We start from the raw sequence: 24,804 nt of genomic DNA on the forward strand, positions 1-24,804 counted from the left end.
CTATACTGGCCTTCCAAAAGTGACTCAGAACAGCTTACATTAAAATAAAGTTTGCACAATTTTTAATGAAAAGATGCCCTTTTTTCTATTAACACACATGTGGGCTGAGGAAAGTAAAATAGTACTTGCCTAATGTATAGGAGCCTCCTAATGGCACAGTGAGGAAGCAACCTGCCTAGCGAGCAGGAGGCTGTTGGTTCGAATTCCCGCTGGTGTGTTTCCCAGAATATGGGAAACTCCTATATCAGGTAGCAGCGATATAGGAAGGTGCCGAAAGGCATCATCTCATACTGCACGAGAGAAGGCAATGGTAAACTACTCCTGTATTATGCCAAGAAAACCACAGGGCTCTGTGGGCGCCAGGAGTCAACACTGTCTTGAGGGCACAATATTTTCTCCCCCCCCCCCAATGCATGGAGGTAAAGATAGCTGTATTCTCCACTCCCAATGTTTAGTTAACTGGGTTGCTGAAAATCAACACCTATGATAGTAACACTTTTACTGAGTATTGTATAGCTTTTCAGAATATGTAGCCTGTACACAACAGAAGAATGTTATCTGTTCTTGCCCTCTTGCTTTACCCCATCGCAGGTATGCACAGATGAAGAATGAAGTTATACACAACATGTGGCCTCCTGTACTTTGGTGAAGTATCCCTTAAATCACTACTGTATGTAATATTTACATAAAGACTGCTGCAAAACAGTATAAAACTCAACACGTACCATGACTGAAGACTGCACAAGTGACAGGGGTCACTTCTTCTGCTGCTCTCCTACGTTTTCCCTGGCACGTGTGGCTCCTGTGACAGTGCCCACAAGTTTAAAGAAGCTGCATGTTTCAGTGAAAGTGCCATTACTACTGTATAATGGACCATAACCTTATTTTTGTTCCTTCTCAGTTTCTCATATGATTGAGAACTGCAATGTTAATATGTAGTATTTTTGAACTTTCTAGGTTCGAAAAAACAAATGTTAGTGTTATTTCAGGTATTCTGGACCTTGTTTTTAATCTCCTGTTTGTTGAGTGCACTGACTGTGAACTTCTACTTTTTTTGGTTTTTTTTATTGGCCAGCTTCAGATTTGTTATGCAAAGGCTGATTGATGAATTTAAAAGCTTTTTCTCAATAAATGGTTTATTTTAGGAAGTCTTTTGGATCTTACTTCATTGTTAAAGCCACAGGTTTGTTAACTTGATCAAGAAGTTTAAAGGATAAAGTCCTACATCCCTTCTTTTTTTCAAGATAAGTAGCTTGGTTCACTGGGTTCAAGCTTCACTCTGGCCTTTTTCATTGTCTGCTGGGAAGGTAAACATATAATTGTGACAAAGTTCTCAGCCTACACAGAAGTGGCACATGCACTCTAGTTCTCAATCCATTTTACTTGCAAGAGTACATGCTTAGCCATTCGCAACTTACCTTGCTTCCACATAGCTTAAAACACCTGCATTACACTTTCATATCTTCTGCGTCACAGAAACTAATCTTGGCGAGCTATTTTGTACATTATTGTCTCTTCTCTGTGTGTTCTCTCTCTCTCTCTCTCTGCAGAGTGTAGTAGTAAGAATCTGGAAGAAGTTCCTGATCCATATACATTCCTAGACTGCTAAGAGGAGTGATCTAAGCAGGCTTTTTGTCTGAAAATGAAAGTAAAACTCAACATAAGCATGTGTCACATTATCCTGTATAGCTGATCCTTTCATGAGATAAGTGTATTGTAGCTTTCCAGAGGACACAAGTCAATATAAAACCCATTTCAAAACATGCTAGGTCCTAAGTAATACTTTTTCAGCATTTACTGCTTTTACAATAAAAAAATCTAATATTGTCACTGAATTTTAATAGTAGATGTACATGACATGTTAACTTAGTCACTCAGTAATGATCACTTGTGAAGGTTTAGTCCATTGAATTCATAATAAGACAGCTATCGTGTGAGGATATTTTCAAATAAGCAGGCTACTGCATGATTGCAATCATTGTATAGCTCACAAGCTTGGTTATATGAATCAGTCTAAGCATTACAGTAGGGGCCAATTCATACTTGCTTGCAGCCTCCAAACAAGAACAAGCAAAACTTCTGAAGTGAGCACAGGAGGCTTTATTGGGTTATAGTTGATGAAGTGCTGCTTCATCAACAAACTCCTTTCATTCATGGAAGAGGCTTGTGCCCATGCAAGAAGGCTTTCTGTCAGCGGCAGCAAAAACAACCACATAGTCCTCAAGCAAAAGAGCAGTACTTTATGGGAGGTTAGGACACAACCCATCATTGGTTCTTAAATTGACAAAAACTGAATGCTTTAGTCTATGGAGCAATGTGGGTGTGTTTTGTTTTTTTAAAAAATCTAGTTGTGAAAAATTGTAATTATGTTAAAATTAGATTTAACACTTAAAAATTGAACTTTTCTTGCTTATAACACATCAGTTTGAAGACATATGATATAGTTTAATAGAAATTACAAACTGTGTCCATTTTTAATGTCTTTTTTGTATAACAAACTTAAGATTACTTTTGTTAAGGCAGTTTTAAAACATACAGTTGCTCATGGGAACTCATATTTAACAAGACAATATGGAACTGCTCTAATACATAGAGTTTAAATTTTTTGTGTATTCTTTGCCCAATGATATTCGCACCTTACCTGATGAATTTATCAGTTTTCTCTCAAAAAGGTACAGGTCTACATTTAGAAATTTTTCACAATGACAACATAGTAATTAGCGATAGTCCCTGTAAGACCATAAACTCTGTTTGTGGCCTTAGAAACTACTGTTTTGCCTCCAACTCTCAGTGCAATCAGAAAAGTTTGGGGAACTGCAAGGAATGATGTTGCAGGCATGCAAGTGGTTTCATCTAAGTCATCTGTAGTTCCAAAAGGATATGTTGAACAGCCATCTAGAGTTCAGGGATAGTAGCATTATGTAGACACTGCTATCAGTTCATGTGGTCCCTTACATAGTTAAAAAGCAAAAACTGCAGCTGTTTTAACTGCACAATCACTATTTGTGCAATCCATTCCCAGTCTCTTACCCTTTAAGCTATTGAGGAAAGCTTAGGAGGTTGTTTACACCATAAGGATTCATCTACAAAAGTAGGCTGGACATTGTATTGTAATGATAAACACATGTCACTTCTTGAATAATCTGTACCTGTTCCTTTTGGATCTCAGTTATATTTTAGGGCATGATCCAAAGACATATGCAGTACACCACAGTTAGTGAAGGCCTTTTCTTGTCAACAGCTCTCCAACATAATTTCAAACTTTATTTTTAATTTCTTGTGTTTAAAATTAAAATAGGTGTAGGGTCTGACCACAAGAGCTGCTACTGAAACTACCTCAGGTGATTTCATGCTGTTCCTCCTCCACTCCCCCACAAAGGTATTTCCATATCAGCAGTCCTTATGCCAATTCTTTTTCAAACATGGAAGACCTGGTGCTGTCTTACACCCGCATCTGTGGACATATACATACACCCAGGTAGGTAGGTAGGATGATGGCCTAGAGTTTTAGGGTACACACATCTATCTTAGGCTCATACTAATGTCACAATAATCAACAGAAACCTCTATCTCACTGCTGAACCGCATTTGACCAAGCAGCTCTCTGCCTCCACAATTTTTTAAAGTCTGAGCAGCAAATATGCATATATAGAACATATTTTAACAGAGTAACATTTGAAACAGTCCTTACCTGAACTTCATCTCCCACCCCCAGATTCTTCTGTCCTATCAGTGTAACATTACATCACACCTACAAGAGGTGGTTGTACTACAACTACAAGTTCACATAGCATAGCATGTAGCCACTACAATACACATGGAAGTCATTCACACAATCAAAAACTGTGTTCTACCCAGGTTTGGGAGCTGTGTGCACTCCTAATTTCTAGATGTGAACAAAGGAACATAGGAAGCTGCCATATACTGAGTCAGACCATTGGTCTATCTAGCTCAGTATTGTCTTCACAAACTGGCAGTGGCTTCTCCAAGGTTATAGGCAGGAATCTCTCTCAGCCCTGTCTTGGAGATGCTGCCTGGAAGGGAACTTGAAACCTTCTGCTCTTCCCAGAGCGGCTCTATCCCCTGAGGGGAATATCTTAACAGTGCTTTCATTTCTAGTCTCCCATTCATATGCAACCACAGCAGACCCTGCTTAGCTACGGGGACAGGTCATGCTTGCTACCACAAGACCAGCTTTCCTTCTTGTGTGGAAGCAAAGTAGGAAGAAAACGGGTAGAAGTGATTGTGTGGAAGCAAGGTAGGAGGAAAAGCTACCCAGGTTTTCCTCCTACCTTGCTTCCACACAATCACTTCTACCCAGGTTTTCTTTTTACCTTGCTTCCACACAACAAAAAATTGGGAGCACCCACAGCTCCCAAACCTGGGTAGGACACTGATTGTGTGAATGAACCTCTTGGATAAGGAGGCTCACATAGCAGCTTGAGGTGACTTTTTTTAAAAAAAGTAGCTTTTTAGTATGAGTAGATTTTAGTATGATGCACAGAGACCTCTGGCCTGTGTGCATCTTCAGATGGGTCTTCATGTTTTCAACATCAGGTTGCCCAAAACAATATAAAAACAACACATTCCAATATTATTATTATTATTATATTTCCAAGATCATTATTTTGATATGATTCACTGCCTTTTTGTCTAATGGTTTATACAAGTAGCATAGAGTTCAGCAAACTTTCAACGAGAGACTTGAATGACAGCTGCTAATTTAGCCAATGAAGGGATTTTTTTGGTAGTATTTCTAATAACCTCACTCTGCACTGTTCTTTGGGTCTTCTGCCTTATGGCCTTTATGAATACCAGGTATTTCTCAGTCACATTCTTCTGAATAGGCTGAATCTATATTGATGCACCTTGTGGCTTTATTTGAACTGTAAACAATAGTAAGCTTTGACAGAACAGGTTCAAGGGTCAGAAAATGAAATTACTTGCTACTGAGTGGTTATACATCTTAGTTAAATATCTCCTTACAAGTCTTCATATGTTCCACTTGTAGCAGTTTCCCAATGCATGTGCCCTGACTGACCATGCCCTCCCTCCTATTTACACATGAGGTATATGTTTTTTCCAGACACTAAACTTTCCTATAAATGAAAAGAAAAAGTTTAAAGCAATCCTCCTCTTTGATCTGTAGGCAACAGAGAACTCTGTCTGAACATGGCACATATTAGAAGCATATTTTCACTGTATCGATGGTGTCTGTATAAGAGCTACCAAGTGTGTTTCTAAACATTCTGGGAGGTACATTCGGCAGGATTGGTTCCAGTCCCAGACTGGGTTACACACATATGTGCCTGGTTTTTCTACTCTCGAATAGCAGTAAATGTGTGTCCTAGCAGACAGCTTTGTTTGGACTGGTTCGATGCTGAAACGTTAAGTGGCAGCAAGGAACAAGAGTTTGTTTTAGGGCAACAGTACCCTTGGCGCACTGGGGAAATGCATAACAAACAAGCAGAAGGTTGCCGGTCTGAATTCCCGCTGGTACTATATAGGGCAGCAGCAATATAGGAAGATGCTGAAAGGCATCATCTCATACTGCACGGGAGATGGCATTGGAAAACCCCTCCTGTATTCTACCCAAGACAACCACAGGGCTCTGTGGGCACCAGGAGTAGAAATCGACTTGATAGCACACTTTACCCTTGGTCTTATGGCATGAGGCAGAGTGTGATAGAATATATGCTTTAAGAGTTTATGCTACAGTTTAACCAAACTTGTTAGACAACTTCCCAAATTCATGAGCAAATTAGCCATTTGCCTTCTCTTTTCTGCTCTTCCTTTCCCACAGTTATAGAACAGCAGCTCTTGTTGGGCCATTTGACTCAAACGCTTCAAAATATCCTACACTACACTGATGCAACTTATCCCAATCCCTTCTGCAGTTCAAGTTCTATTTATACTGTTGGAATCTGGAATAGAAAATTCAAAGAGCAGGGCTGAGACTGTTTGGGGAGGGTTTCTCCTGGGATGTACAGTCTCTGTGGTTTGTATGAGCCATCATTCACTTACTTGTAGGACAGTACAATGCTTTTGCTTCTTCCAAATTCAGTGCGTTCTTTTTCTGGAATTACTCAGGGCACCGACAGATGTCTCATTTTAAATGTGGGGACTGTCTTTGCAACTTCCCCTGCTTTGCTGAAATAATGGTATTTTATACAACTAACTCTCTGTGCACTATGGAAGTTACTTGCCATCCCATTCCATGTGCTTTCTGGTACCAGCACATTCTATTCTTCCTCTTGATTCTTTAGTCTCTCAAGCCAGCCTTTATATTGATTCTCCCTCCACTCTCATACATGTACCATGTATTTATCATAGTAGCAATATAGTCACTAAATGACATGTTCATCTCATCTCTGCTGCTACAATGCACCGTCTGCACTTCTACTCCATTCAGAATTAAGGGGAGTTTAGCCATGGAGTAATATAGGTGGCATCCAGAAAACATAAATCACAACTAAGTGCTGCTCAAAAGGATGAGACTTCAACATTTCAGATCTGAACAGCTGTCCAGCTCATGACTGACCTCTGTGGTAAGCAGTAAATGAATAAGTGATCATAACATAAGCCTGGCCAAAATATTTTCATCCATAATACAAAATTCAATTACCTTAGCTCCAAACCTTTAACAAATGCCTCCAAATCTGACCAGGCGAGCCTTCCATCCAACGTACCTGTCCAACATACACCCACTTTGCAATCAAGACAATCTACAGACATTAGTCAGGATATGAGCCAATGTACTCACAGGAGTACATCTGCTCATACAAGGGGAGGGGGGACAAATTTTTGCCAATACCCTCTTCACTCTGCTGCCCCCATTGCCTCCCCACCACGCCAAAAAAAAAAAAAAAAAGTCTGAGGACTGGGGGATTGTTAGGCATACATTTTCAGAAGACAGAGGGAAGGGGGAGATTGGCAAAAGTCACCTCTCCCTTTATGAGAGCTGTATGTACTCCTGTCACCACTTTAGTCAGGATGCAAGCCAGTGAGCAGTGCAGTATTCGCCAAGATTTCCAAGGAAGATATTTTCTCGCGCCCCACCTGCCCGCCATTTTTTGGAGGGAAAAGTGCCAAATATTTGCCTCCTCCTGATATGGATATTTACCTCTAGACAGCCAGCAGTTATCCAATGTAGTTGAGACTTCAACAAGACCTCTGCCATCTTACTTGCCCCACAAGGGTTTAAGCCTCTCAAATTCTATTTAACATACTGTATTTATTGGGGAAATCCCCCAAATACCATGGCGAGATAATCTTTTCAGACATCAGGCATCAATGTTTTCTCGGACACAGAATGATATTAAACCAAAGCAGACACAGGAAAAGTGGCATGACGACATACGACTACCGGGACATGATCTAACCAGTCAAACTTAAGCACTTTCAGTGGGAGACAGCTAAGCATAGGTGTGAAATCAATGGGACTTGAAAGTGCTTAGTGTTGATTAGATCATGATCTTAATTTGTAGCACGAAAAGTCAGAAATCTACAAGGAAAACACTTTTTTGAAAAAGAGATTTCAATCTCAAGACATACATACACACTTACAGTTTAGAGCTGCCAGTTTCTAGCTCAGAGACTTCTCCCATCATACACCAGCCTTGACACAGCACCTGCATCCACCCCCACCCCTGAAGTCCTATGCAATTTCTAAAGGCACTGGCAATGCTACTCCACGACCCACCGATATTGGTAGGCTTACATGTAAAGAACTCATTTAGAAACAGGGTCCATCATTTGCAAATAAATAATAATAATAATAATTAATAAGCCTTCCTAGCAATTTATATCACCTGATTCCTCAAAACTAATTCCTGAGGATGATACAATACAGAGTGAGTTCATATCTTGACATTTGCACAATTACTATGGCAATAGCCAATTTACACCGAGTCATATATGGAGGCCCTATTCTGATGGAACAGATCCTTCACTCCTTTTATGTAACAAGTGATATCACCCAGTTGCATTTTACTAAGAGATGCTATCTTCTGTTTCCCACATGAATTTTGATATGTACTGGGGTAGGGGAGTTGCTTCAAAACTTCCTTTGATGATGTTTAACTTGGTTTCAGACTAATTTAATAGGGAAGTTGTGTCACTAGCAAACATGAAAGACTATGTTGCTTAATTTCTAGGTATAAAATATTTGTTGTTGTCTTGTAAGGGAAAAAAATTCATTTGAGGCTGTTAATCCTGTAGAGAATCTGGGTGGGGAGGAGGAAGAGAGAGAAGAAACTGAACATCAATTCTTTAGGATGCTCTCTTGCTATACTGTCTCTTTGCATATTTTCTTTTCCTTAATTTTAAAGATGTTGCTTGTAAAAAAAACACCAAACCAATTTTTAAAAATTGATTGAGGGGGGTGGGGGAATCATGTGCAGAAAATTGATAATATGCCCTGCAGAAATGGAGAAGGAAGGTGTGGGGAGGAGAATGAATTCAGGTAATGGATGACCATCTCTCCAATAGACTTCCTCATCCTCATGTCTGAAGGAGAATGATATGCAACAGCAGTTCATAACAGGTGCACGTGTTCCCTTTGGGTTTGAAGCAGTTCCTGGAGATTTCACTTTCTTTTCCCCTTGTGACCATGGTTGCCATAAGTTGAACCTTTGTTAATTTCTGTGACTCCTATCATCCATCGAACACCAGCAGATGCTGAAAGACAAAAGTCAATCAATCAATCTTTATTACAGTCTTAGATCAGCATAAAGTAAAAAGAACATGTAAGGTGTTATTAAAAGCAGTTAAAAATGATAGTCTGTGTCTATTAGCATAAAGACTGTGAGGTTACTATACAATTACTATAAGATTACTGTAAGAAAAATTAGGAGAGATGTTTTTTATTAAGCATTATCAGAGGTAATGTTAACCAACAGCAAAATAAATAAAATTAAAATACCATATTGCCCTGTCAATTGCCAGCCAGCTAAGAAGGAGCTCCACTGATCATTTTGGGAAGTTGTGGTAGTACAAATACAGCTTTTTGTACGGAGATGACCAACAAAGGATATGGTTCTAGAGCTGAAAGCAACATTGCAGGTGGTCAAATATTTTGGTGCATGAGAAGGACTAATGGCTAACATCCACAGCAATATGTACAAATGTGCCTGTGCTGTGGATAGTTTATCCACTTCTGCTGCAACTGCACATGTGGAAGGAGCTATTTTGGAAGATCTTATGTGCCTCCAGAAGTGTCCTGAGCCTTCCAAAACTACGCCCCTGAGGGTCATGCGGCTAATTCCCCCTCCTCTAAAACAAGGTCAGTGGAGCGAGTGCTCTGCTAACCCCGTTTTACTGATCATGAGTTGCCGTGGCAACTTACAAGGAAACCCCTGACCAGGAGGCAACAACAAGGCTCCCGGTGTTGGGGGGGGTCTCCCCAGGATGCCTCGCACACTTGCGCAGGGCATCCTGGAACTCCTGGGGGCCGGGTGGCCCCCAATCCCCGCCACCCCCTACTGGCTCTGTGATGGAGTCAGTAATAATGTGGGTGGTCAATCCGGCTGCCCAGGGAGGGCAGAGTGCTCATATGCAGGGAGAGCAGGCCTCTCTCCACACTGCTCGTGTGGAGAGCCTCAGTATGTCAGCCAATCCTCTATGGCTTGACTGGTGGCCATTTTGCAAACAGTGACCCAAAAGTGCAAATTCTACAGAAGCCAGAAATGCCAAGACTTTACTTCTGGACTCCTGTGCTATAATACCAGTAATGGAAGGTGCTGCAAGCAGCAGAGCCTTAACTGTTTCTAGCCTAGCTTCCACAGAAAGACACGGCTCTATTTCCGCTGCTCTTTCTGCAAGTTACTTGGATACAGGTTAACTGCACCATGCCAGGATTTTTCTATAATTTACAAGATTGCTCAGATGCAATTACTAACACACTGAATAATAAACTACTTGAAATAAGACAAATGATGTAAAAGTCAGAGATGGTCATTTTCCTAGGCATTTTTAAACAGCAAGTTCAGTCATTATTTTAAAAAGCATTTAATCAGATTAGCATCTACTTGGCAGAGAAGAAGAGTATGGAAGAAGACAAAGAAGTTCAACCTGTTTTGTAAACCGCTTTGAGATTATTTTAATGAAAGGTAGTATAAAAATTTATCAACCAATCAATCATTCAAACCTTCACCACACCGACACCCCCACCCCCACAGTTCTACTCAATTCCCTTGGCGACTTTTGGCTGCTGGGTGAGCGCATTCAAATTTCACTTACTAGCTTCAAGCCTTCTCCAAGGTTCTTAACCATTATTCACCCAGCAGAGTCCTGGAAAGAAGTAGGGGAGAGAAAGACAAAGAAAGAAAAGCACAGAAGCATGCCCACACATAGAATTCAATCAAAGACACATGCTCATGCGCAATTCAACTGAAGACACATGCTCATGCAGTGAAAAAATACACATCCTATTGAGACAGACCTTGCTGCTGAAAGATATTGCACTGACTTTAGATGGCTTCTTGATTGGGGCTCTGTTACGCAAGGTGTGGGGAAGGGGAAGGAAGAATTCCAGTGCTGAAAGGAAATTTATTGCAGCTATCTCTGATAAAATCAAAATGCCCGACATGTTCTGAGGTTATCATCTCTGAGGAAGAGCATAAAAGTAAGTGGGTTTGAAGTAATATTCTCAAAAGCTGAGAGAAAGAAGGGGTACTTCCAAATATTAAAGTCATTTATACTTTTGATATCCATTACAGCGCTACAGAGCAACAGTAGGAGGGAGGGCATACCCTCACCTCTTGCCTGTGGGCTTCTTAGAGGCATCTGGTGGGCAACAGGATGCTAGACAACATAGGCCTTGAGCCTGATCCAGCAGGGATGTTCTTATATTTCCAGCCTCAGCAAGGTATGTAGCTATGTGACGGTTACCAGTACATTCTGCCCCCCACCCCAGCTCTTGGGAATATTACTATGAAACCACTTAACTTTTGCCTCCAAGGAAGAGCCTATTAGCCCAAAACATGTCAGAAAAGTATGATTTTATCTGAGCAGTCCACAATCCTAACTCTTTGGAGGCCTCCTTCTCCCCTCACTTTGATTTGCATCAGTGCTATACTTCCTCTTTGGTGGTGTTTTGTTGTTGTTTTTGAAGTTACACGTATTTAAACTAGAAGTTGATAAAGGGTGCTCCAGGGCAAAATTTGGCCTCCTGGGGGGCACTATCCCACCAGCTCAAAAAGTTGCCAAACCACATTCTTGTTCCTTCACCGACTTTGGCCAATAATGGGTTTTTCCAGGTAGCAGGGATGGAGAGGAGAGTGGCAGAGTCTATACAAGAGGGAGAGGCAGAAAACAAAACAAGGTGTGGCCTAAAAGACCGATATGATAGAAAGGAAAGGGGGCCTTTCTCCATCTGCCTCCTTCCCTCTCAAATGCCCATGTTTATCTTCTATCAGAAAGAGATGTTTCAGGCAGAAAGAGATGGTTCAGGCCTCAACCCAGCTAAACGTTTTGTTATAAGCATCTTTGAAAGCAATGGGTTTCAAAATTTGTCCACTTCCCTCTGCCTCGAAGCTGCTTACTACAGACCGAAAGGCACTGTGAGATGGTGCACTTTCAAATTGCCTAGTCCAAAAAAACAGCAGATTACAATATTGTTCCTCATCAAGGCCATTGGATTGGAAAGCTCATGCTATTCATTGGCAGAGCTCATGATAGGTCTTCTTCACGGCAGAAAAAGTACTACTAGAAACTATACACATTTCACACACAATCTAATTCATAGTAGTTTCAATATTGATTAGGCTGAATTATAAAACGGGCAATTATTATTGGATGTAAGGAAATTATATGGATTATGCTACAAATTTACCCGAAAAGTTATGAAACTCTGCACTACAACTGTAAAAGAGGACAAAAGAAAACAGTAGCCAAGAATAGGTTTAATTTAACAGATCATCCAACTGAAATTCATGAACACAATGCAGTTATAAACTTGAGGAATTAGTAGGATTAAAAATAGGCCGTTATATAGAAAATGAAAACCTTCTGAAAACACACTGGTTAGAAAATAAACTTTCCCCCTGATAGCAACTATCAACCTTTGCTCTCCAAAGTCAAAGGCTATTTTGGGGGCTGGAGGCCGTAATGGGTTGGATGTGGCCTAATAAAATGAGACTGAATCCAGACAAGATGGAGGTAATGTTGGTCAGTAGGAGAACCAATCAGGATGAGGAGATTCTACTGGTTTTGGATGGGGTTGAACTCAGGAGCAAGTATGCAGCTTCAGGGTATTGCTGGACCCGGCTCTACTTTTGGAAGCTCAGGTGGAGGCGGTGGCCAGGGGGTCCTCTGCATGGCTTTGGCTAGTGCGCCAGCTGTGTCCCTTTCTTGAGAAGGCAGATCTGGTCACAGTTACCCATGCCTTAGTCACGTCACGGCTGGATTACTGTAACGTGCTCTACGTGGGGCTGCCCTTGAAGAACATTTGGAAACCGCAGCTAGTGCAAAATGCGGCAGCTAGGGTTTTATCTGGATCTGCCCACTGAGATCACATCACACCACACCCATTTTGAAAGAGCTGCACTGGCTGCCAGTTTGTTTCCGGGTCCAATTCAAGGTGCTGGTTTTAACCTTTAAAGTCCTTAATGGCTTGGTCCCTGGATACCTAAGGGACCACCTGCTCCCAAGGGTTGCTGCCCATCTTACAAGGTCATCTGAGGGGGCTCCACTCCGGGTGCCGACAATGAGGAAGACTTGGCTGTCGTGCACTCGGGACAAGGCCTTTTCTGTTGCTGCCCCCAGAATCTGGAATGCTCTCCCCATGGCTATGCGCTCCTCAGTCTCCATCACAGTTTTTACAAAGCGTGTTAAATCTTGGCTTTTTATCCAGGCTATTATATGATTGCCTCTATTGCTGCTTCTTTGTATATTGTATTTTGTATGGTTATTTTATGCTTGTATTTTAAATCTTTAGTCAGACTCATGTTTTTATATTTTAGCTTAATCTTTTAATTGTGTATTTCTATAGTCTTGTTTTAATTTTTCTGTGAACCGCCTTGGGATTATTTTAATGAAAGGCAGTATATAAATTTAACAATCAATCAATCAATAAAATCTTCCTAGGCAGTGGCAATTACTTTTTTTGGCCACGTTTATAGCAGTTTCCTCAGAAACTCTCCATGTTTATATAATTGGGAGGTTATGGGGCTGGAGATGAGACTGTTGTGAAAATACCGTATTTTTTGGACCATAAGACGCACTTCCCCCCCAAAAAAAGTGGGGGGGAAATGAGGGTGCATCTTATGGTCTGAATGCTGTCCAGTAGGGGTATGCACCAGCCGCCCCCGCCGCCCCCCCCACCTGATTAGGGGCCGAATCGGCCCAAGCTACTGCTGCCGCGGCCGCCGCCCACCCTCCCTCCCAGCTGCCCGAGACCTAACCTTGTACGCCGATCAGGGACCCATAATTGGAGAAGGAGCTCGCAAACAGAGCTCCTCTCTCTGCAAAGCCTCGGCCCGAACTGGCGCTTTGGGCGCAAAGGACGCCTGGGAGTTCCGATTCAGCCCCTAATACTGGGTGCGGACTCAGGCAGCTGGGAGGGTGGGCGGGTGATCGGCGGCGGCGGCAGTAGCTTGGGCCGATTCGGCCCCTAATGCTGGGTGCGGACTCGGGCAGCTGGGAGGGCGGGCAGGCGGCGGCCGCGGCAGCAGTAGCTTGGGCCAAATCGGCCCCTAATACTGGGTGCGTCCTATGGTCAGGTGCGTCTTATGGTCTGAAAAATACAGTAAGCTCCAAGGACAGACGGCAGCAGTGGGTGGGATCCAACAGTCCACCCCTTAGATCGGGGTAGGCACCATGTGGCTCTCCAGATGTTGCTGAACTACAACCTCCCATCATCCCCAGCCACAATTTATTACAGCTGAGTTGCAGTTCAACAACACCTGAGACACACATATTGACTACCCCTGCCTTAGACTGTAATTTGTCTTTCACTCCCATCCACTATCCAAGATCTATCAGACCACCAGGTGGAGCTCAGATATTGCATACTAAAACAACAGAATTCTGCTGTTACATAGCAGAGAAATGACCAACATGCTTATCATTCACAATACCACTTTAAAGTAGCCTCTCACAATGACAGGAGTATATAACCAGCCCACTAGTATCTCCTCCAAGTAGTGGCTATCATTCTGCCACATACTGAGGGAAGTAGAGATATCCTATCTCGGCAGGGAGAATGCTCTGAAGGTGGGGAGCAGCTACAAAGGCAGCCCAAGTCATTTGGTGGCAACTGCAGGTGGGCCTCCCCAGATTTCCTTCAGAAGAGGTGGGGATCGTGCAGAAGAGGGAGCTTTCTTAGCTAACCCAGACCTAAGCCGTTTACGGCTTTACATGTGATCACCAGTACTTTGTATTTTGCCCAGAAACAAACTGGCAGCCAATGCAATGGTGAATACGTTTAGGATTGTTTTTATAGCTAGGTTGGAGAACCCATTATGATACTTGGACTTCCAACATACATCTTGATAATTTTCCAGCATCAACAAACAACTGGCTATTTTCCATATCCAATTCAAGTGATCTCTGCTCTGTAAATAGTAAAAAATTAGTACTTTAAAACATACAGCTGTATTTCTGCTCAGTCCTGCCATTTTCACCGTAAAACTCCCATTACAGTGCACTTCAAACACTTACATATGGCAAGCTTCCATATTTATACTACAACCAGTCAGACTCTCTACAGCTTCAGATTATTTATCATATGCACTTAATTTAACAATACATCTGTACAGCAAAATGTTTTCACAGCCACAGGGGGTATTGCATAGCAGGCATCCTCTGCCAGCCTTAGGAGGACAGAGCAAGGGGCTGCCCTCAGGGACATATCTCTACAAGCAAACAGGGCTTTTGTGGGGACAGGAGAAAAATAGTCCCCATCTCCATGCACCACCCTGCAAGAAAAGCCTACAGTGCAGTTCGTTTACCTGCTTCTTGTAAGGATTAATCTCTTGCTCAGCCGTCCTAAGGCTGTGGGGAAATGTCAGCCAATGATCAACACCCACAATGACTTGGACATTTAAAAGGCCTATGCTAATTGAGCAAAAAGGCACCTTTTAAAGATTCTCTTCAACTGTCTCTGTTCAACTCCAGCACAGCACCCCTCCTGTGGCTGTTGCTGGTGTCTACTTTATATTTCTTTTTAGATTGTGAGCTAGGGTAGCGTAGGGGTGTGCATGGAACAGATTTAGCTGGTTTAGTTCAAATCTGACCAATCCACCTACTCAGTAGAAGAGGGGAGGGCACTGCTTGGGGCCATTGAGAGGGCGAGTGGCTGCACTGGCCAGCCAGGTAAGCAGCTTGCTTACTTGTTCACCACCACCGCTTGACCCACCTTATGTCGAACCGGTTCATCCCAACCGTGCCTGCTTCAGTTCAATCACAGAACCATTTGTACACACTCCTATTGTGAGCCCTTTTGGGACAGGGTACCCACTGGTATGTTTCCCAGACTATGGGAAACACCTATATTGGGCAGCAGCGATATGGGGAAGATGCTGAAAGACATCATCTTATACTGCGTGGGAGATGGCAATGGTAAACCCCTCCTGTATTCTACCCAAGACAACTACAGGGCTCTGTGGGCGCCAGGAGTCGACACCGACTCGATGGCACACTTTACCTTTACCACCACGTTTATTATTCTATGTAAACCGCTTTAACTTTTGTTGAAAAGTGGTATGCAAATATTCAAAGTAGTAGTAGTTTCAAGGCGGTTTTGAAAAAACTGCATGCACTCAACAAGCAACAGTGCATGCAACATGAGTAACTGTACAAACGATGTAACATATTGCTGAGATTACAACTGCTCATATAGTATAGCTCTAATCCATTGTAGAGATAAAGGCTTTTAAAAACTTTGTACAATAACTGGTAAGATGTTATTCTTACAATCCACACTACAAGACTAAAGAGCATCCTTAAGAATATCCTTCCCAATACAAGTCAATGGATGCAGCCTTTACCATTATATTATATTAGGTGTAAAACTTTGCTCTTGGATGGAGCAGGAACATATAATCCACGATGAGCAAGCAGGTTTTAGACCTAATAGATCGGTTATGGACCATTGCCTAATTCTACAACAACTTGTGGACAAACAAGTTAGGGTCCATAAAAGACCCCTGTTTGCCACTTTTGTGGACCTTAAAATGGCCTTTGACTCAATTTCAAGGAGTTTACTATGGACTAAACTGGCTAGTACATCTATAGATCAAAGGCTTCTATTATTGCTCATTAAGCTCCATGAGAACACCTCTTTAAGAGTACGTTTAGACACTGCCGGCAATTTTACCAATCCAATTCCAACAGAGAAAGGTGTGCAGCAAGGGTGTGTGTTGGCCACTTATTTATTCAATCTTTATATCAACAATCTGATTAAACGGCTGCAAAATGTTGATATCCACGCTAGGGATGTGCAAAAAATTTCGGACACAGATCGATCTGTGCCCGAAATGAGCGATTTCGGGTGATTCGGGGCCGAACCGAATCACCCTCGATGTCCCCCGATATTTTTCAGGGCCGAGCTGAATCACCCAAATTTCGGGGCTGAAAAATTCGGGTGATTCGGCTCATGACCGATTTGGGGGGATTTTTTGAAGTTTTAGTGACTTTGGGGCAGTTCAGGGGCATAGAATGGGATCTGGGCAAAAAGAGTGGGGTGGGGTGGTAGTGCCTAATGGGTGCAGGCTACCACCCCAATTTCAGGTGGATAGAGCAAAGGGCTGATTTTTGGGAAATTTCTGAAGTGTTCATGTCTTTGGGGCAGAAAGTGGGGCCTGGGGCAGAATAGTGGGGTGGGGTAGTAGTGCCTAATGGGTGGAGGCTACCACCCCAATTTAAGGGGGATTGGACAATGGGCTGATTTTTTGGGAATTTTTGAAGTTTTTGTGTCTTTGGGGCAGAAAATGTATCTTCCCCAAAAGGATGGGGTGGGTGGTAGTGCCTAATGGGTGGAGGCTACCACCCCAATTTCAGGGGGATTGGGCAGAGGGCTGATTTTTTGGGAATTTTTGAAGTTTTGGTGTCTTTGGGGCAGATTGGGGGCAGAAAGTGGATCTGCCCCAAAAGAGTGGGGTGGGCTGGTAGACAGTGCCTAATGGGTGGAGGCTACCACCCGTCCCGAATTTCAGAGTGATTTGGCAGAGGGTTGGATTTTGGTGAATTTCTGAGGTTTTTCTTCATAAGGTGCAGTGTGCTAGATTGATATTCATAGTAAATGAGAGTATGAAAAAGTGAAAGTGGGGTCATGAGAGTTCTTTAATTGAAAAAAATCTCATTTGCTATCATTGAATGAGAATGCACACCTCAGAAAATAAGGGAATAACATCCCTTCAGAAAAACTTCTTTGGTCTAAATTGGCAGCTACTTCTATGGACCGAAGGCTTCTACTCTTGCTCATCAAAATGCATGAAAATTCCTATTTAAGAGTGCATTTAGCCCATGCTGGTAACCTTACAAACTTAGTACCCATTAGGAAAGGGGTGCGACAAGGGTGTGTACTAGCCCCTTACCTATTCAACCTTTGCATTAACGATTTGATAAAGTGTTTGCAGACATCTGACACACACACACCAAAACTAGCCAACAAGAAAATCCCAATCCTGATGTATGCCGACAACGCAGTAATTCTATCTCATACCAGGGTTGGGCTCAAAAGTGCGTTAGATGCCTTAGCACTTTACCGCAGAGATGAGCATCTACAGATTAATTACGACAAATCTAAAATCATGTGTTTCACCAATAAGGTTAAAAAATTTGTATGGATGCTAGATGGACACCGACTAGAACAGGTAAATCAAATAAAATACCTGGGGGTAATTTTTGAACATAATACTGGGAAATCAGCACATATTAGTATGGTCACAGACTCGGCAAAATGCAGCACATCAGCAATCTTAAGATTTTTCAGAACTCAGGGTGCAGGCTACATACCAGCTGCCTTAAAGCTTTATACTGCAAAGGTCATTCTGCAATTATTGTATGGCATACAACTAGGTCCATACTCAAGGTTTGACACTTTGGAATGAACCCAATCAGGGTTCTTGAGGAATTTATTTGGTACACCAAAATGTACAGCAAATGTGACTTTAAGGACAGAGGCTGGCTTCATAAAAATTGAATCTCGGGCCTGGCTTCTGATTATTTATTTCTGGTTGAAAATACATCTGCAACCAGTTGGTTTAATTCCTGAGTTTCTTTCAGTTAGTCCCCAGCCATTATGGTGTACTACAGTAAGTACGAAGCTCACCTCTCTAGGCTTAGACCCAGCCCAACTGCTGGAATTGGGTCTAGTGAACGCGAAAAGAATAGTGAAACAACACTTTGTTGATATTGAGATCCAAGAAAACTGGGCTGCGCTTCCAGAGTTTGATAGAGCTATAAGAACTAACATGGATCTTTTCCCCACAAAATATCTGTCGACAATTACTTTCTCTAAGTTTCGATGGATATTCACAAGAGTAAGGGTTAATTCCTTTTCATCCGCACTTCTAGCTGGGAGGTTTCAAGGTGTGCCTTTAGAAGAACGACACTGCCGTTGTGGGTCAGGAGATACAGAAACTGTCGCACATATCCTTCTCCACTGTAAACTTCATTTGTATCCCAGGGAACGCCTTATTGCTCCTCTAATATGTAAACTGGCAGATCAATCCGATGCTAACCTTGTAAAACATCTGCTTTCAGACAAAGATGCTTTAATTTCTATTCCTGTAGCTAAGTTTAGTTATATTGCTTTTAAAAGGTATAATGGGATATCACCCCAATCTTAAACTGTATATATGTATATACATATTTTAATGTTTACTGGTTTTTACTCTCTGTTTGGTCAATGACTGTAAATAAAATTACATTACATTACAAACCAAGGAAATTTATCTGGACCTTGGATGGACATAAATTAGAACAGGTCAATCAAATAAAATATCTCGGGGTGGTTTTTCAACAAAACGCTGGGAAATCAGCACACATGAGAATGGTAGCTGACTCAGCAAAACGCAGTGTGGTGGCAATTAACAGATTTTTCAGAACGCAGGCAGCAGGTTTCATTCCTGAGGTTTTAAAACTGTATTCAGCAAAGGTTATCCCTCAGCTTCTATATGGGATCCAACTGGGACCTTATGCGAACTTTGACACGCTAGAAAGAATTCAATCCGGTTTTTTGAGAGCTATCTTTGGGACTACAAGATGCACCTCAAATGTAACACTGCGCATGGAGGCCGGCCTCATAAAGATCGAATCTCGTGCCTGGCTTTTAATCATTTATTTTTGGTTGAGAGTCCACCTATGTCCGGTGGGCCTAATTCCTCAGTTTCTATCGTTAATTCCACAACCGCAGTGGTGCACTGTAGTCAGTAAAAAGCTTGCTGCTCTAGGAATAGACCCTGAACAATTGCTGGAGTTAGACTTGGCAAATGCTAAAAGAATAGTAAAACAGTGTTTGACAGATATTGAATTGCAAAAATAACTGGGCCTCTTTAACAGAATTCTATAAAGGAGTAAGAACAAGATGGGATCTTTCACCAGCAAATTATTTGTCCCATATTACACTCAGCAAATTCCGGTGGGCATTTACAAGGGCAAGAACAAATTCTTTTCCCTCTGCATTATTAGCCGGGAGATACAATGGTGTTCCCCTGGAAGAATGCTACTGCAGATGCAGCAGTGGGGAAATAGAATCCATTCAGCATATTCCATTATCCTGTAAAATTAATAGGCAATTGAGGGAGCACTTAATTTTACCTCTGGTCTGTAAACAGCTGGATCAATCTGCTGAACAACTTGTTAAATTTCTACTCTCTGATGAGGATGTTTTAAATTTTAACTCCGTAGCCAAATTTTGTTACATTGCTCTTAAGATGTATAATGAGAACCTACAGGAGTTTCTTATAAATTTGTTTTGCCTTTTGTATGCATGGATTGTTTGGTCTAGGACCGTAAATAAAACTTGACTTGACTTGACTTAGGCCATGTAATAAATTGTGGTCATGCAGAATTTTAGGTCTTTCATTACTTCCCATGCTTATTTTTAAGACTGGCTAATTCTCTTGCCTGTAAAATGTATGGGCTGGAAACATTCCACATCATCTCAAGTGCTCATCATTACTTATTCAAAAGCATCGTCTTGATCCCCACCTTTAAAACCCAGCATAAACCTTTCTGGCCTTCAGCATGGGGGATCTACCAAAATACTGTTGGCAGCTTGACCAACTATCAAAGAATTGCTGCTAATGCAACTTTACACTAAAATATAAATATTTCTGCCATCTTTTACAACAAAAATGAGATGCAAACGGCTGGATAGAATACAAGGATCACAATGTTGCTCTGTCCTTGCAACCAACATGCCTCTTCATGTATTTATTTTCCATGAAAAAGAGCCACCTTACATTCTGGGCTGATTCACTTTGGCTGACTAGTTTTTATTTCTGCCCAGATAACACTGTGCTTGTGTTGTGAATGGCTCCTCCATAAACACAATCCAGAAAAGGACACTCCACTGCATACTTCCCTAATGTGTGTCCAGTAAACAGTATGAAAGATTGCATTTTGTATTTTCAGCCAATTGTGTGGATTATCCATATGCACAGTGCATTCAGGCCAAGAAAAAAATAGTACAGAAGGTCTGAATGGGATGAATAAATATGGTAGTGGTGTTAAATAAAGTAAGAAATGTGGGTGTGGGCAAGCTGATGTTCTGCATATGTATTGGAACGGTCCCAAGATTAAAGACTGGCTGGTCAGAGATCTTAACAGGGTTGAAGAAATCATGAACTACCATTAGATCCACTGGCCATATTGTTTTGTAATTTCCCCTCAATAATTTGTTCTAGAGATCAAGAGTTGTTCACATACTTATTAACTGCTGCATGATTGGTTATAACAAGTAAATGGAATCTCCCTCCCTGCCTGCCGCCACCCCCACCCCCGGGCAACCTTGGGATTCTTGGTTGGTCAGTGTGGGATCCTGTAGTTATGGTTAAATTGGCTAATTTTATCCAAATCGAAGATAAACAGTGAAAGGATAGTTTTCTATTGAATTGGAGTCTTTTTTTCTCAATTCCTGGAACAACAAGATACAAGATCATATTCAACCTTTTTTTCATTTAGTGTAATTCAATATAGTTGACATGTAATTATGCTTCTCTCTTTTTTGGCTAATGAATGATATTTATGTTCTTGACTAATGATAAGTATTTCTGTTTATATCTATGATAGGTAAAAAGTATAGGAGACAAGTAGTATTATGTGAACCAGCCCAATGCCATAATCTTTGATGGGCAGCAAGTTTCTAATTCAGTTCATCTGCAGTGTTTCAGGCAGAAACCTTCCCCATCCCTGTGATCTTAAGTCCTTAGCTATGGATACTGGATCACTCATGAAGCTTATATATGAAAAGCACCAACTTTACCTTATTAGATTATGCCAACTGCAACCACAATCAGGGCTGTTTGTACTGTATACTTTAAAAAATGTTTCTGTGTGCATATCAGTAGTGAAGATAGGCTTGAAAATGTGTGGACAATGCATGGTGAGATCTCAGAGGCTTGGGGTACAAGATGCTGGAAAGAATCTACAGTGGCCAGTGTTTCAGTTTCATACAAACAGTTTCTTCCCCATTTTATGAGCAAAGCAAGACGATATTTCAGAAAATAGCCAAATATTGGCACACATACTTAATTTATGCAAAATTCAGGATTTGTTTGTATGGCATCAGAATCTGGGTTACACTGGTGCAGATTTCTTTTTCTTAGTGCATACAGCACTGACTGTAAGGGAGACATTCACAGTCTTCAAGTGGCCAATCTTTATGGTCAAATATAGAGCAAGTATTTGATCAGGTTCTCTGCCATTGCAAGCTACTATGAGAGAGAGAGAGAGAGATTTATTATCTATCTTTCTGGCGGTATATAAATATGATAGATAGATTATAAAAATGGTACAGTATTTTATTTATCTATCAGTCTAGGTCAGAGTTAGGTACTCTAACTGCTAGTGAGATCAGCAAAAGCAGAGTTCTGAAAGCTTGCTGAACTCTGGGCTTAGTAGATAAATCATATTCGTTAACTCTGAGCTTAATACAAAGTTGCACGAGCGCAACACAGTGCATTACTTAGAGAACTCTACTGATCAACAAGTACCTGCCAACAACAAGATTCAGGAGATTCTCAGCCATACCTAACCAAGACTCTTCAGTACTATTGCTCCAATTTTAAAAAGTTGCTAACTATTTTATTATACTAGATGCTAAGAATGCCAGGTACCAATTTAACATGGATAGAAAACATTACTACAGAATATGATGGATCGGATATGGGCACCTTAAGGAAGACAGAGAAAGTGGCTTGAACAAGAATTGAGCATTACAGGCAAGAGATTGCAAGATGCTTTTGAACTATAGTAGGTGTCTTACCTGAAGAAATCTCAGAAGGAGAGGCACCATACTCCCCAGTCCTGAAATCTCTGGTTTGACAAAAGTGAAGCCTCTTTAAGACTTCAGCTCATGACTTAGGGAAATTAAGCAAATATCTCCCACTGCCCTTCCTCCCACTGCTCACTATATTCTTTTACAGCCACATAGCTTAAACAGACAGGGCTAACTGTCCTGGGTGTGAGACTCTTATATTGCTATGCATCAAAATGTTTTATATTTGCATTACTTTTTCGAGCAGATCAAACTACCTTTGCAGAAGAAAAAACATGAACAAAATGAGCCTCAATTCTTCTCAGATCTGAGAAATGTTTGAAAAAACTTGTTAGCTTCAATCTATTCCTTTTTATTTTGCTCCTAGTTTGAAGGAAACAGAATTTTTTTCTGTGACTTCAGCAACTTTTTGTCAGAGGCACTTTCCAATCTAGTTCCATAGACTTTGAAAAGGAAGACTGAGAAATAAAGATTTAAATATCAGTGATCAATAGTACAAGAGCACAGTGAGAGTGCATCCAAGTGAACTCTGGCACTGCCTCCAGAGTGGACAACAGGAAGGCTAATTTGTGGCATTCTCCCTGCCCCTTTACAAGTGAATATGTACACAACTAATGGCAGAATTCCTCATTTCTAGATGCAGACTTAGTTTCTACACAACTCACCTGCAATGAAAACAAAGGCAAAAGGAGCAAGAGTCAGTGATGAGCCGCTACTGATCATGTTGATGAGCAACTTGAATAAAGGATACAGCAGCAACAAGGCCCAGAAAAGCCAATTCAAAAGAGTCCATGGTCGCCGAGGTGGCACTATCGGAGTGCCTGGGTAGATTCCTGTTCTATAGTATTCCTCTTGAAAGGAGTCCTGATTAGGCAAAAAAGGATCATGACAGCAATGATATCAAGGGGTATTAACTACACTCTTCCACACATACGCATCTCCCCATATTCTCTAATTATGCCTAGCAAAATCCTTGTTTCTTAAGTAACCATTCTTGCTACCACTTTACTTTCCCCTAACTTGGCTCCCAAATCCAAGAATGGATATTTGCACAGTAAGAAAAATCACATGGGAAAATTTTGCTTTCATTTTAATCAGAAATATTCGTAGTAGTAGCAGCAGCAGCAAACATCTTTCAATAAAATAAGAGTATGATTCAGAATGTCACTGATTGTCCTTGATGAAGTCTCTTCCTTGATCTGTTTTGTAAAATTCCCTCTCGTGCATACAGAGGCTTGGTCTCTAACTGAAATTGTGGAAACAGTTGCCTCTTTTTTTTTATCACTAGGTGATAAAAGGTGATCTTTGAACAAGAACCAGCTCCCCAGAATTTTTGTAGAGTCCCTCTTATTTCATATCAACAATTTCTCAAAAAGTTACATGAACATGAGGTTTCTTCATTTTATCCTTAAAACAACCCTGAGGGAAAGAGATTGGCCTGAAAGGGAATAATGACCCAAGGTCATCCTATGTGTTTCATGACTAAGCAGCGTGATGAACTCCTGTCTATATCCATACCACCACACTAGCTCTCTAAAGAACTTGACTGAAGCACTGTGTTTTGGAGATCCCCTGAAAAGAAGTATGGTGAGAGAAACAATTTTGTTTTTCATATTTATGTGTGAAACTTTTTTAATAGTTCAGAATAGTGGAGGGAACTAAGAAAAAAGCTTTGAGGACATCAGCTGTCCTCAGAGGTGAATGAAGGTTCAACAACAAGGTTCAACAACAGCTGGAGAGCCAAGGTTGCCTACCCTTGACACTGGATTAGTCCAAAGGAAAAGGACTGAGGATCTGGAGGTGGAAGGAGGGGAATGGATGTTGCAATTGCATTTCATGTCTTGCACACAATCCATGGTGGAACTCGATAACGAAAGTTTTAGTAGCAGGTATGTTTTATGGCCTGGCCAAGGAAGAAAGCAGCACATTTATTTTGCTCCCAGGAAGGAGCAAAAAATGCTCTCCTCACTTTAAAAGTGAGGAGAGCAGGTCTGTACCTGGTCTTCTGCTGCTCCACGCAGCTTCCTATTGTGATGGTACCTCCACCCCCACCACAGCAGCCCTTGTGTGACAGAGGCCATGTGAGTGCCGCCATCATTCAAGGGCTGTTGTGGCAGGGGGGCGGTAGGGTGCTGCATCAGCAGCAGGAAGCTGCGTGGAGTGGAGGAGGAGCAGATACGGAACTGCTCTCCTCACTTTTAAATCATGAATCTCAGTCTTTTCAACCTTTTGTCCTTCCTCCTCTTAACACAAATTAAAGGCATAGACAGCTACTTTTTTAAGCATTAAAAAGCAACACAACTTAACTAAAGCATTGCAAGGGAAACTACGGCTGCCTACAAGGAGGTGAACATCCA

At 41.5% G+C, this 24,804-nt stretch overlaps 2 protein-coding genes across 14 annotated transcripts in view; one reads left to right on the top strand and one right to left on the bottom strand.

The window, feature by feature from the left end:
- Positions 1-1,148, top strand: part of MAP3K4 (mitogen-activated protein kinase kinase kinase 4) — a 114,116-nt gene extending 112,968 nt beyond the window's left edge. For all 10 annotated transcript variants that reach the window (XM_053295028.1, XM_053295038.1, XM_053294972.1 and 7 more), the window contains one exon: positions 592-1,148. In XM_053295028.1, the coding sequence (XP_053151003.1) occupies positions 592-612 (21 nt within the window). In that variant the 3' untranslated portion in view covers positions 613-1,148. The remainder of the gene's footprint in view (positions 1-591) is intronic.
- Positions 1,149-8,307: 7,159 nt separating this feature from the next.
- Positions 8,308-24,804, bottom strand: part of AGPAT4 (1-acylglycerol-3-phosphate O-acyltransferase 4) — a 92,091-nt gene continuing 75,594 nt past the window's right edge. For 2 of the 4 annotated variants that reach the window (XM_053295110.1, XM_053295118.1), the window contains 3 exons: positions 23,113-23,311; positions 21,699-21,884; positions 8,620-8,679 (listed from right to left, as the gene is read on the bottom strand). In XM_053295110.1, coding sequence (XP_053151085.1) covers positions 21,748-21,884; positions 23,113-23,311 — 336 coding nt within the window. In that variant the 3' untranslated portion in view covers positions 8,620-8,679; positions 21,699-21,747. Of the gene's footprint in view, positions 8,680-8,935; positions 9,046-21,698; positions 21,885-23,112; positions 23,312-24,804 lie in introns of those variants that run through there. The other 2 variants (XM_053295134.1, XM_053295128.1) reach the window with 2 other exon arrangements.

This window comes from Hemicordylus capensis, chromosome 1, assembly GCF_027244095.1.
Source record: "Hemicordylus capensis ecotype Gifberg chromosome 1, rHemCap1.1.pri, whole genome shotgun sequence".
Taxonomy (NCBI): Eukaryota; Metazoa; Chordata; class Lepidosauria; order Squamata; family Cordylidae; genus Hemicordylus; species Hemicordylus capensis.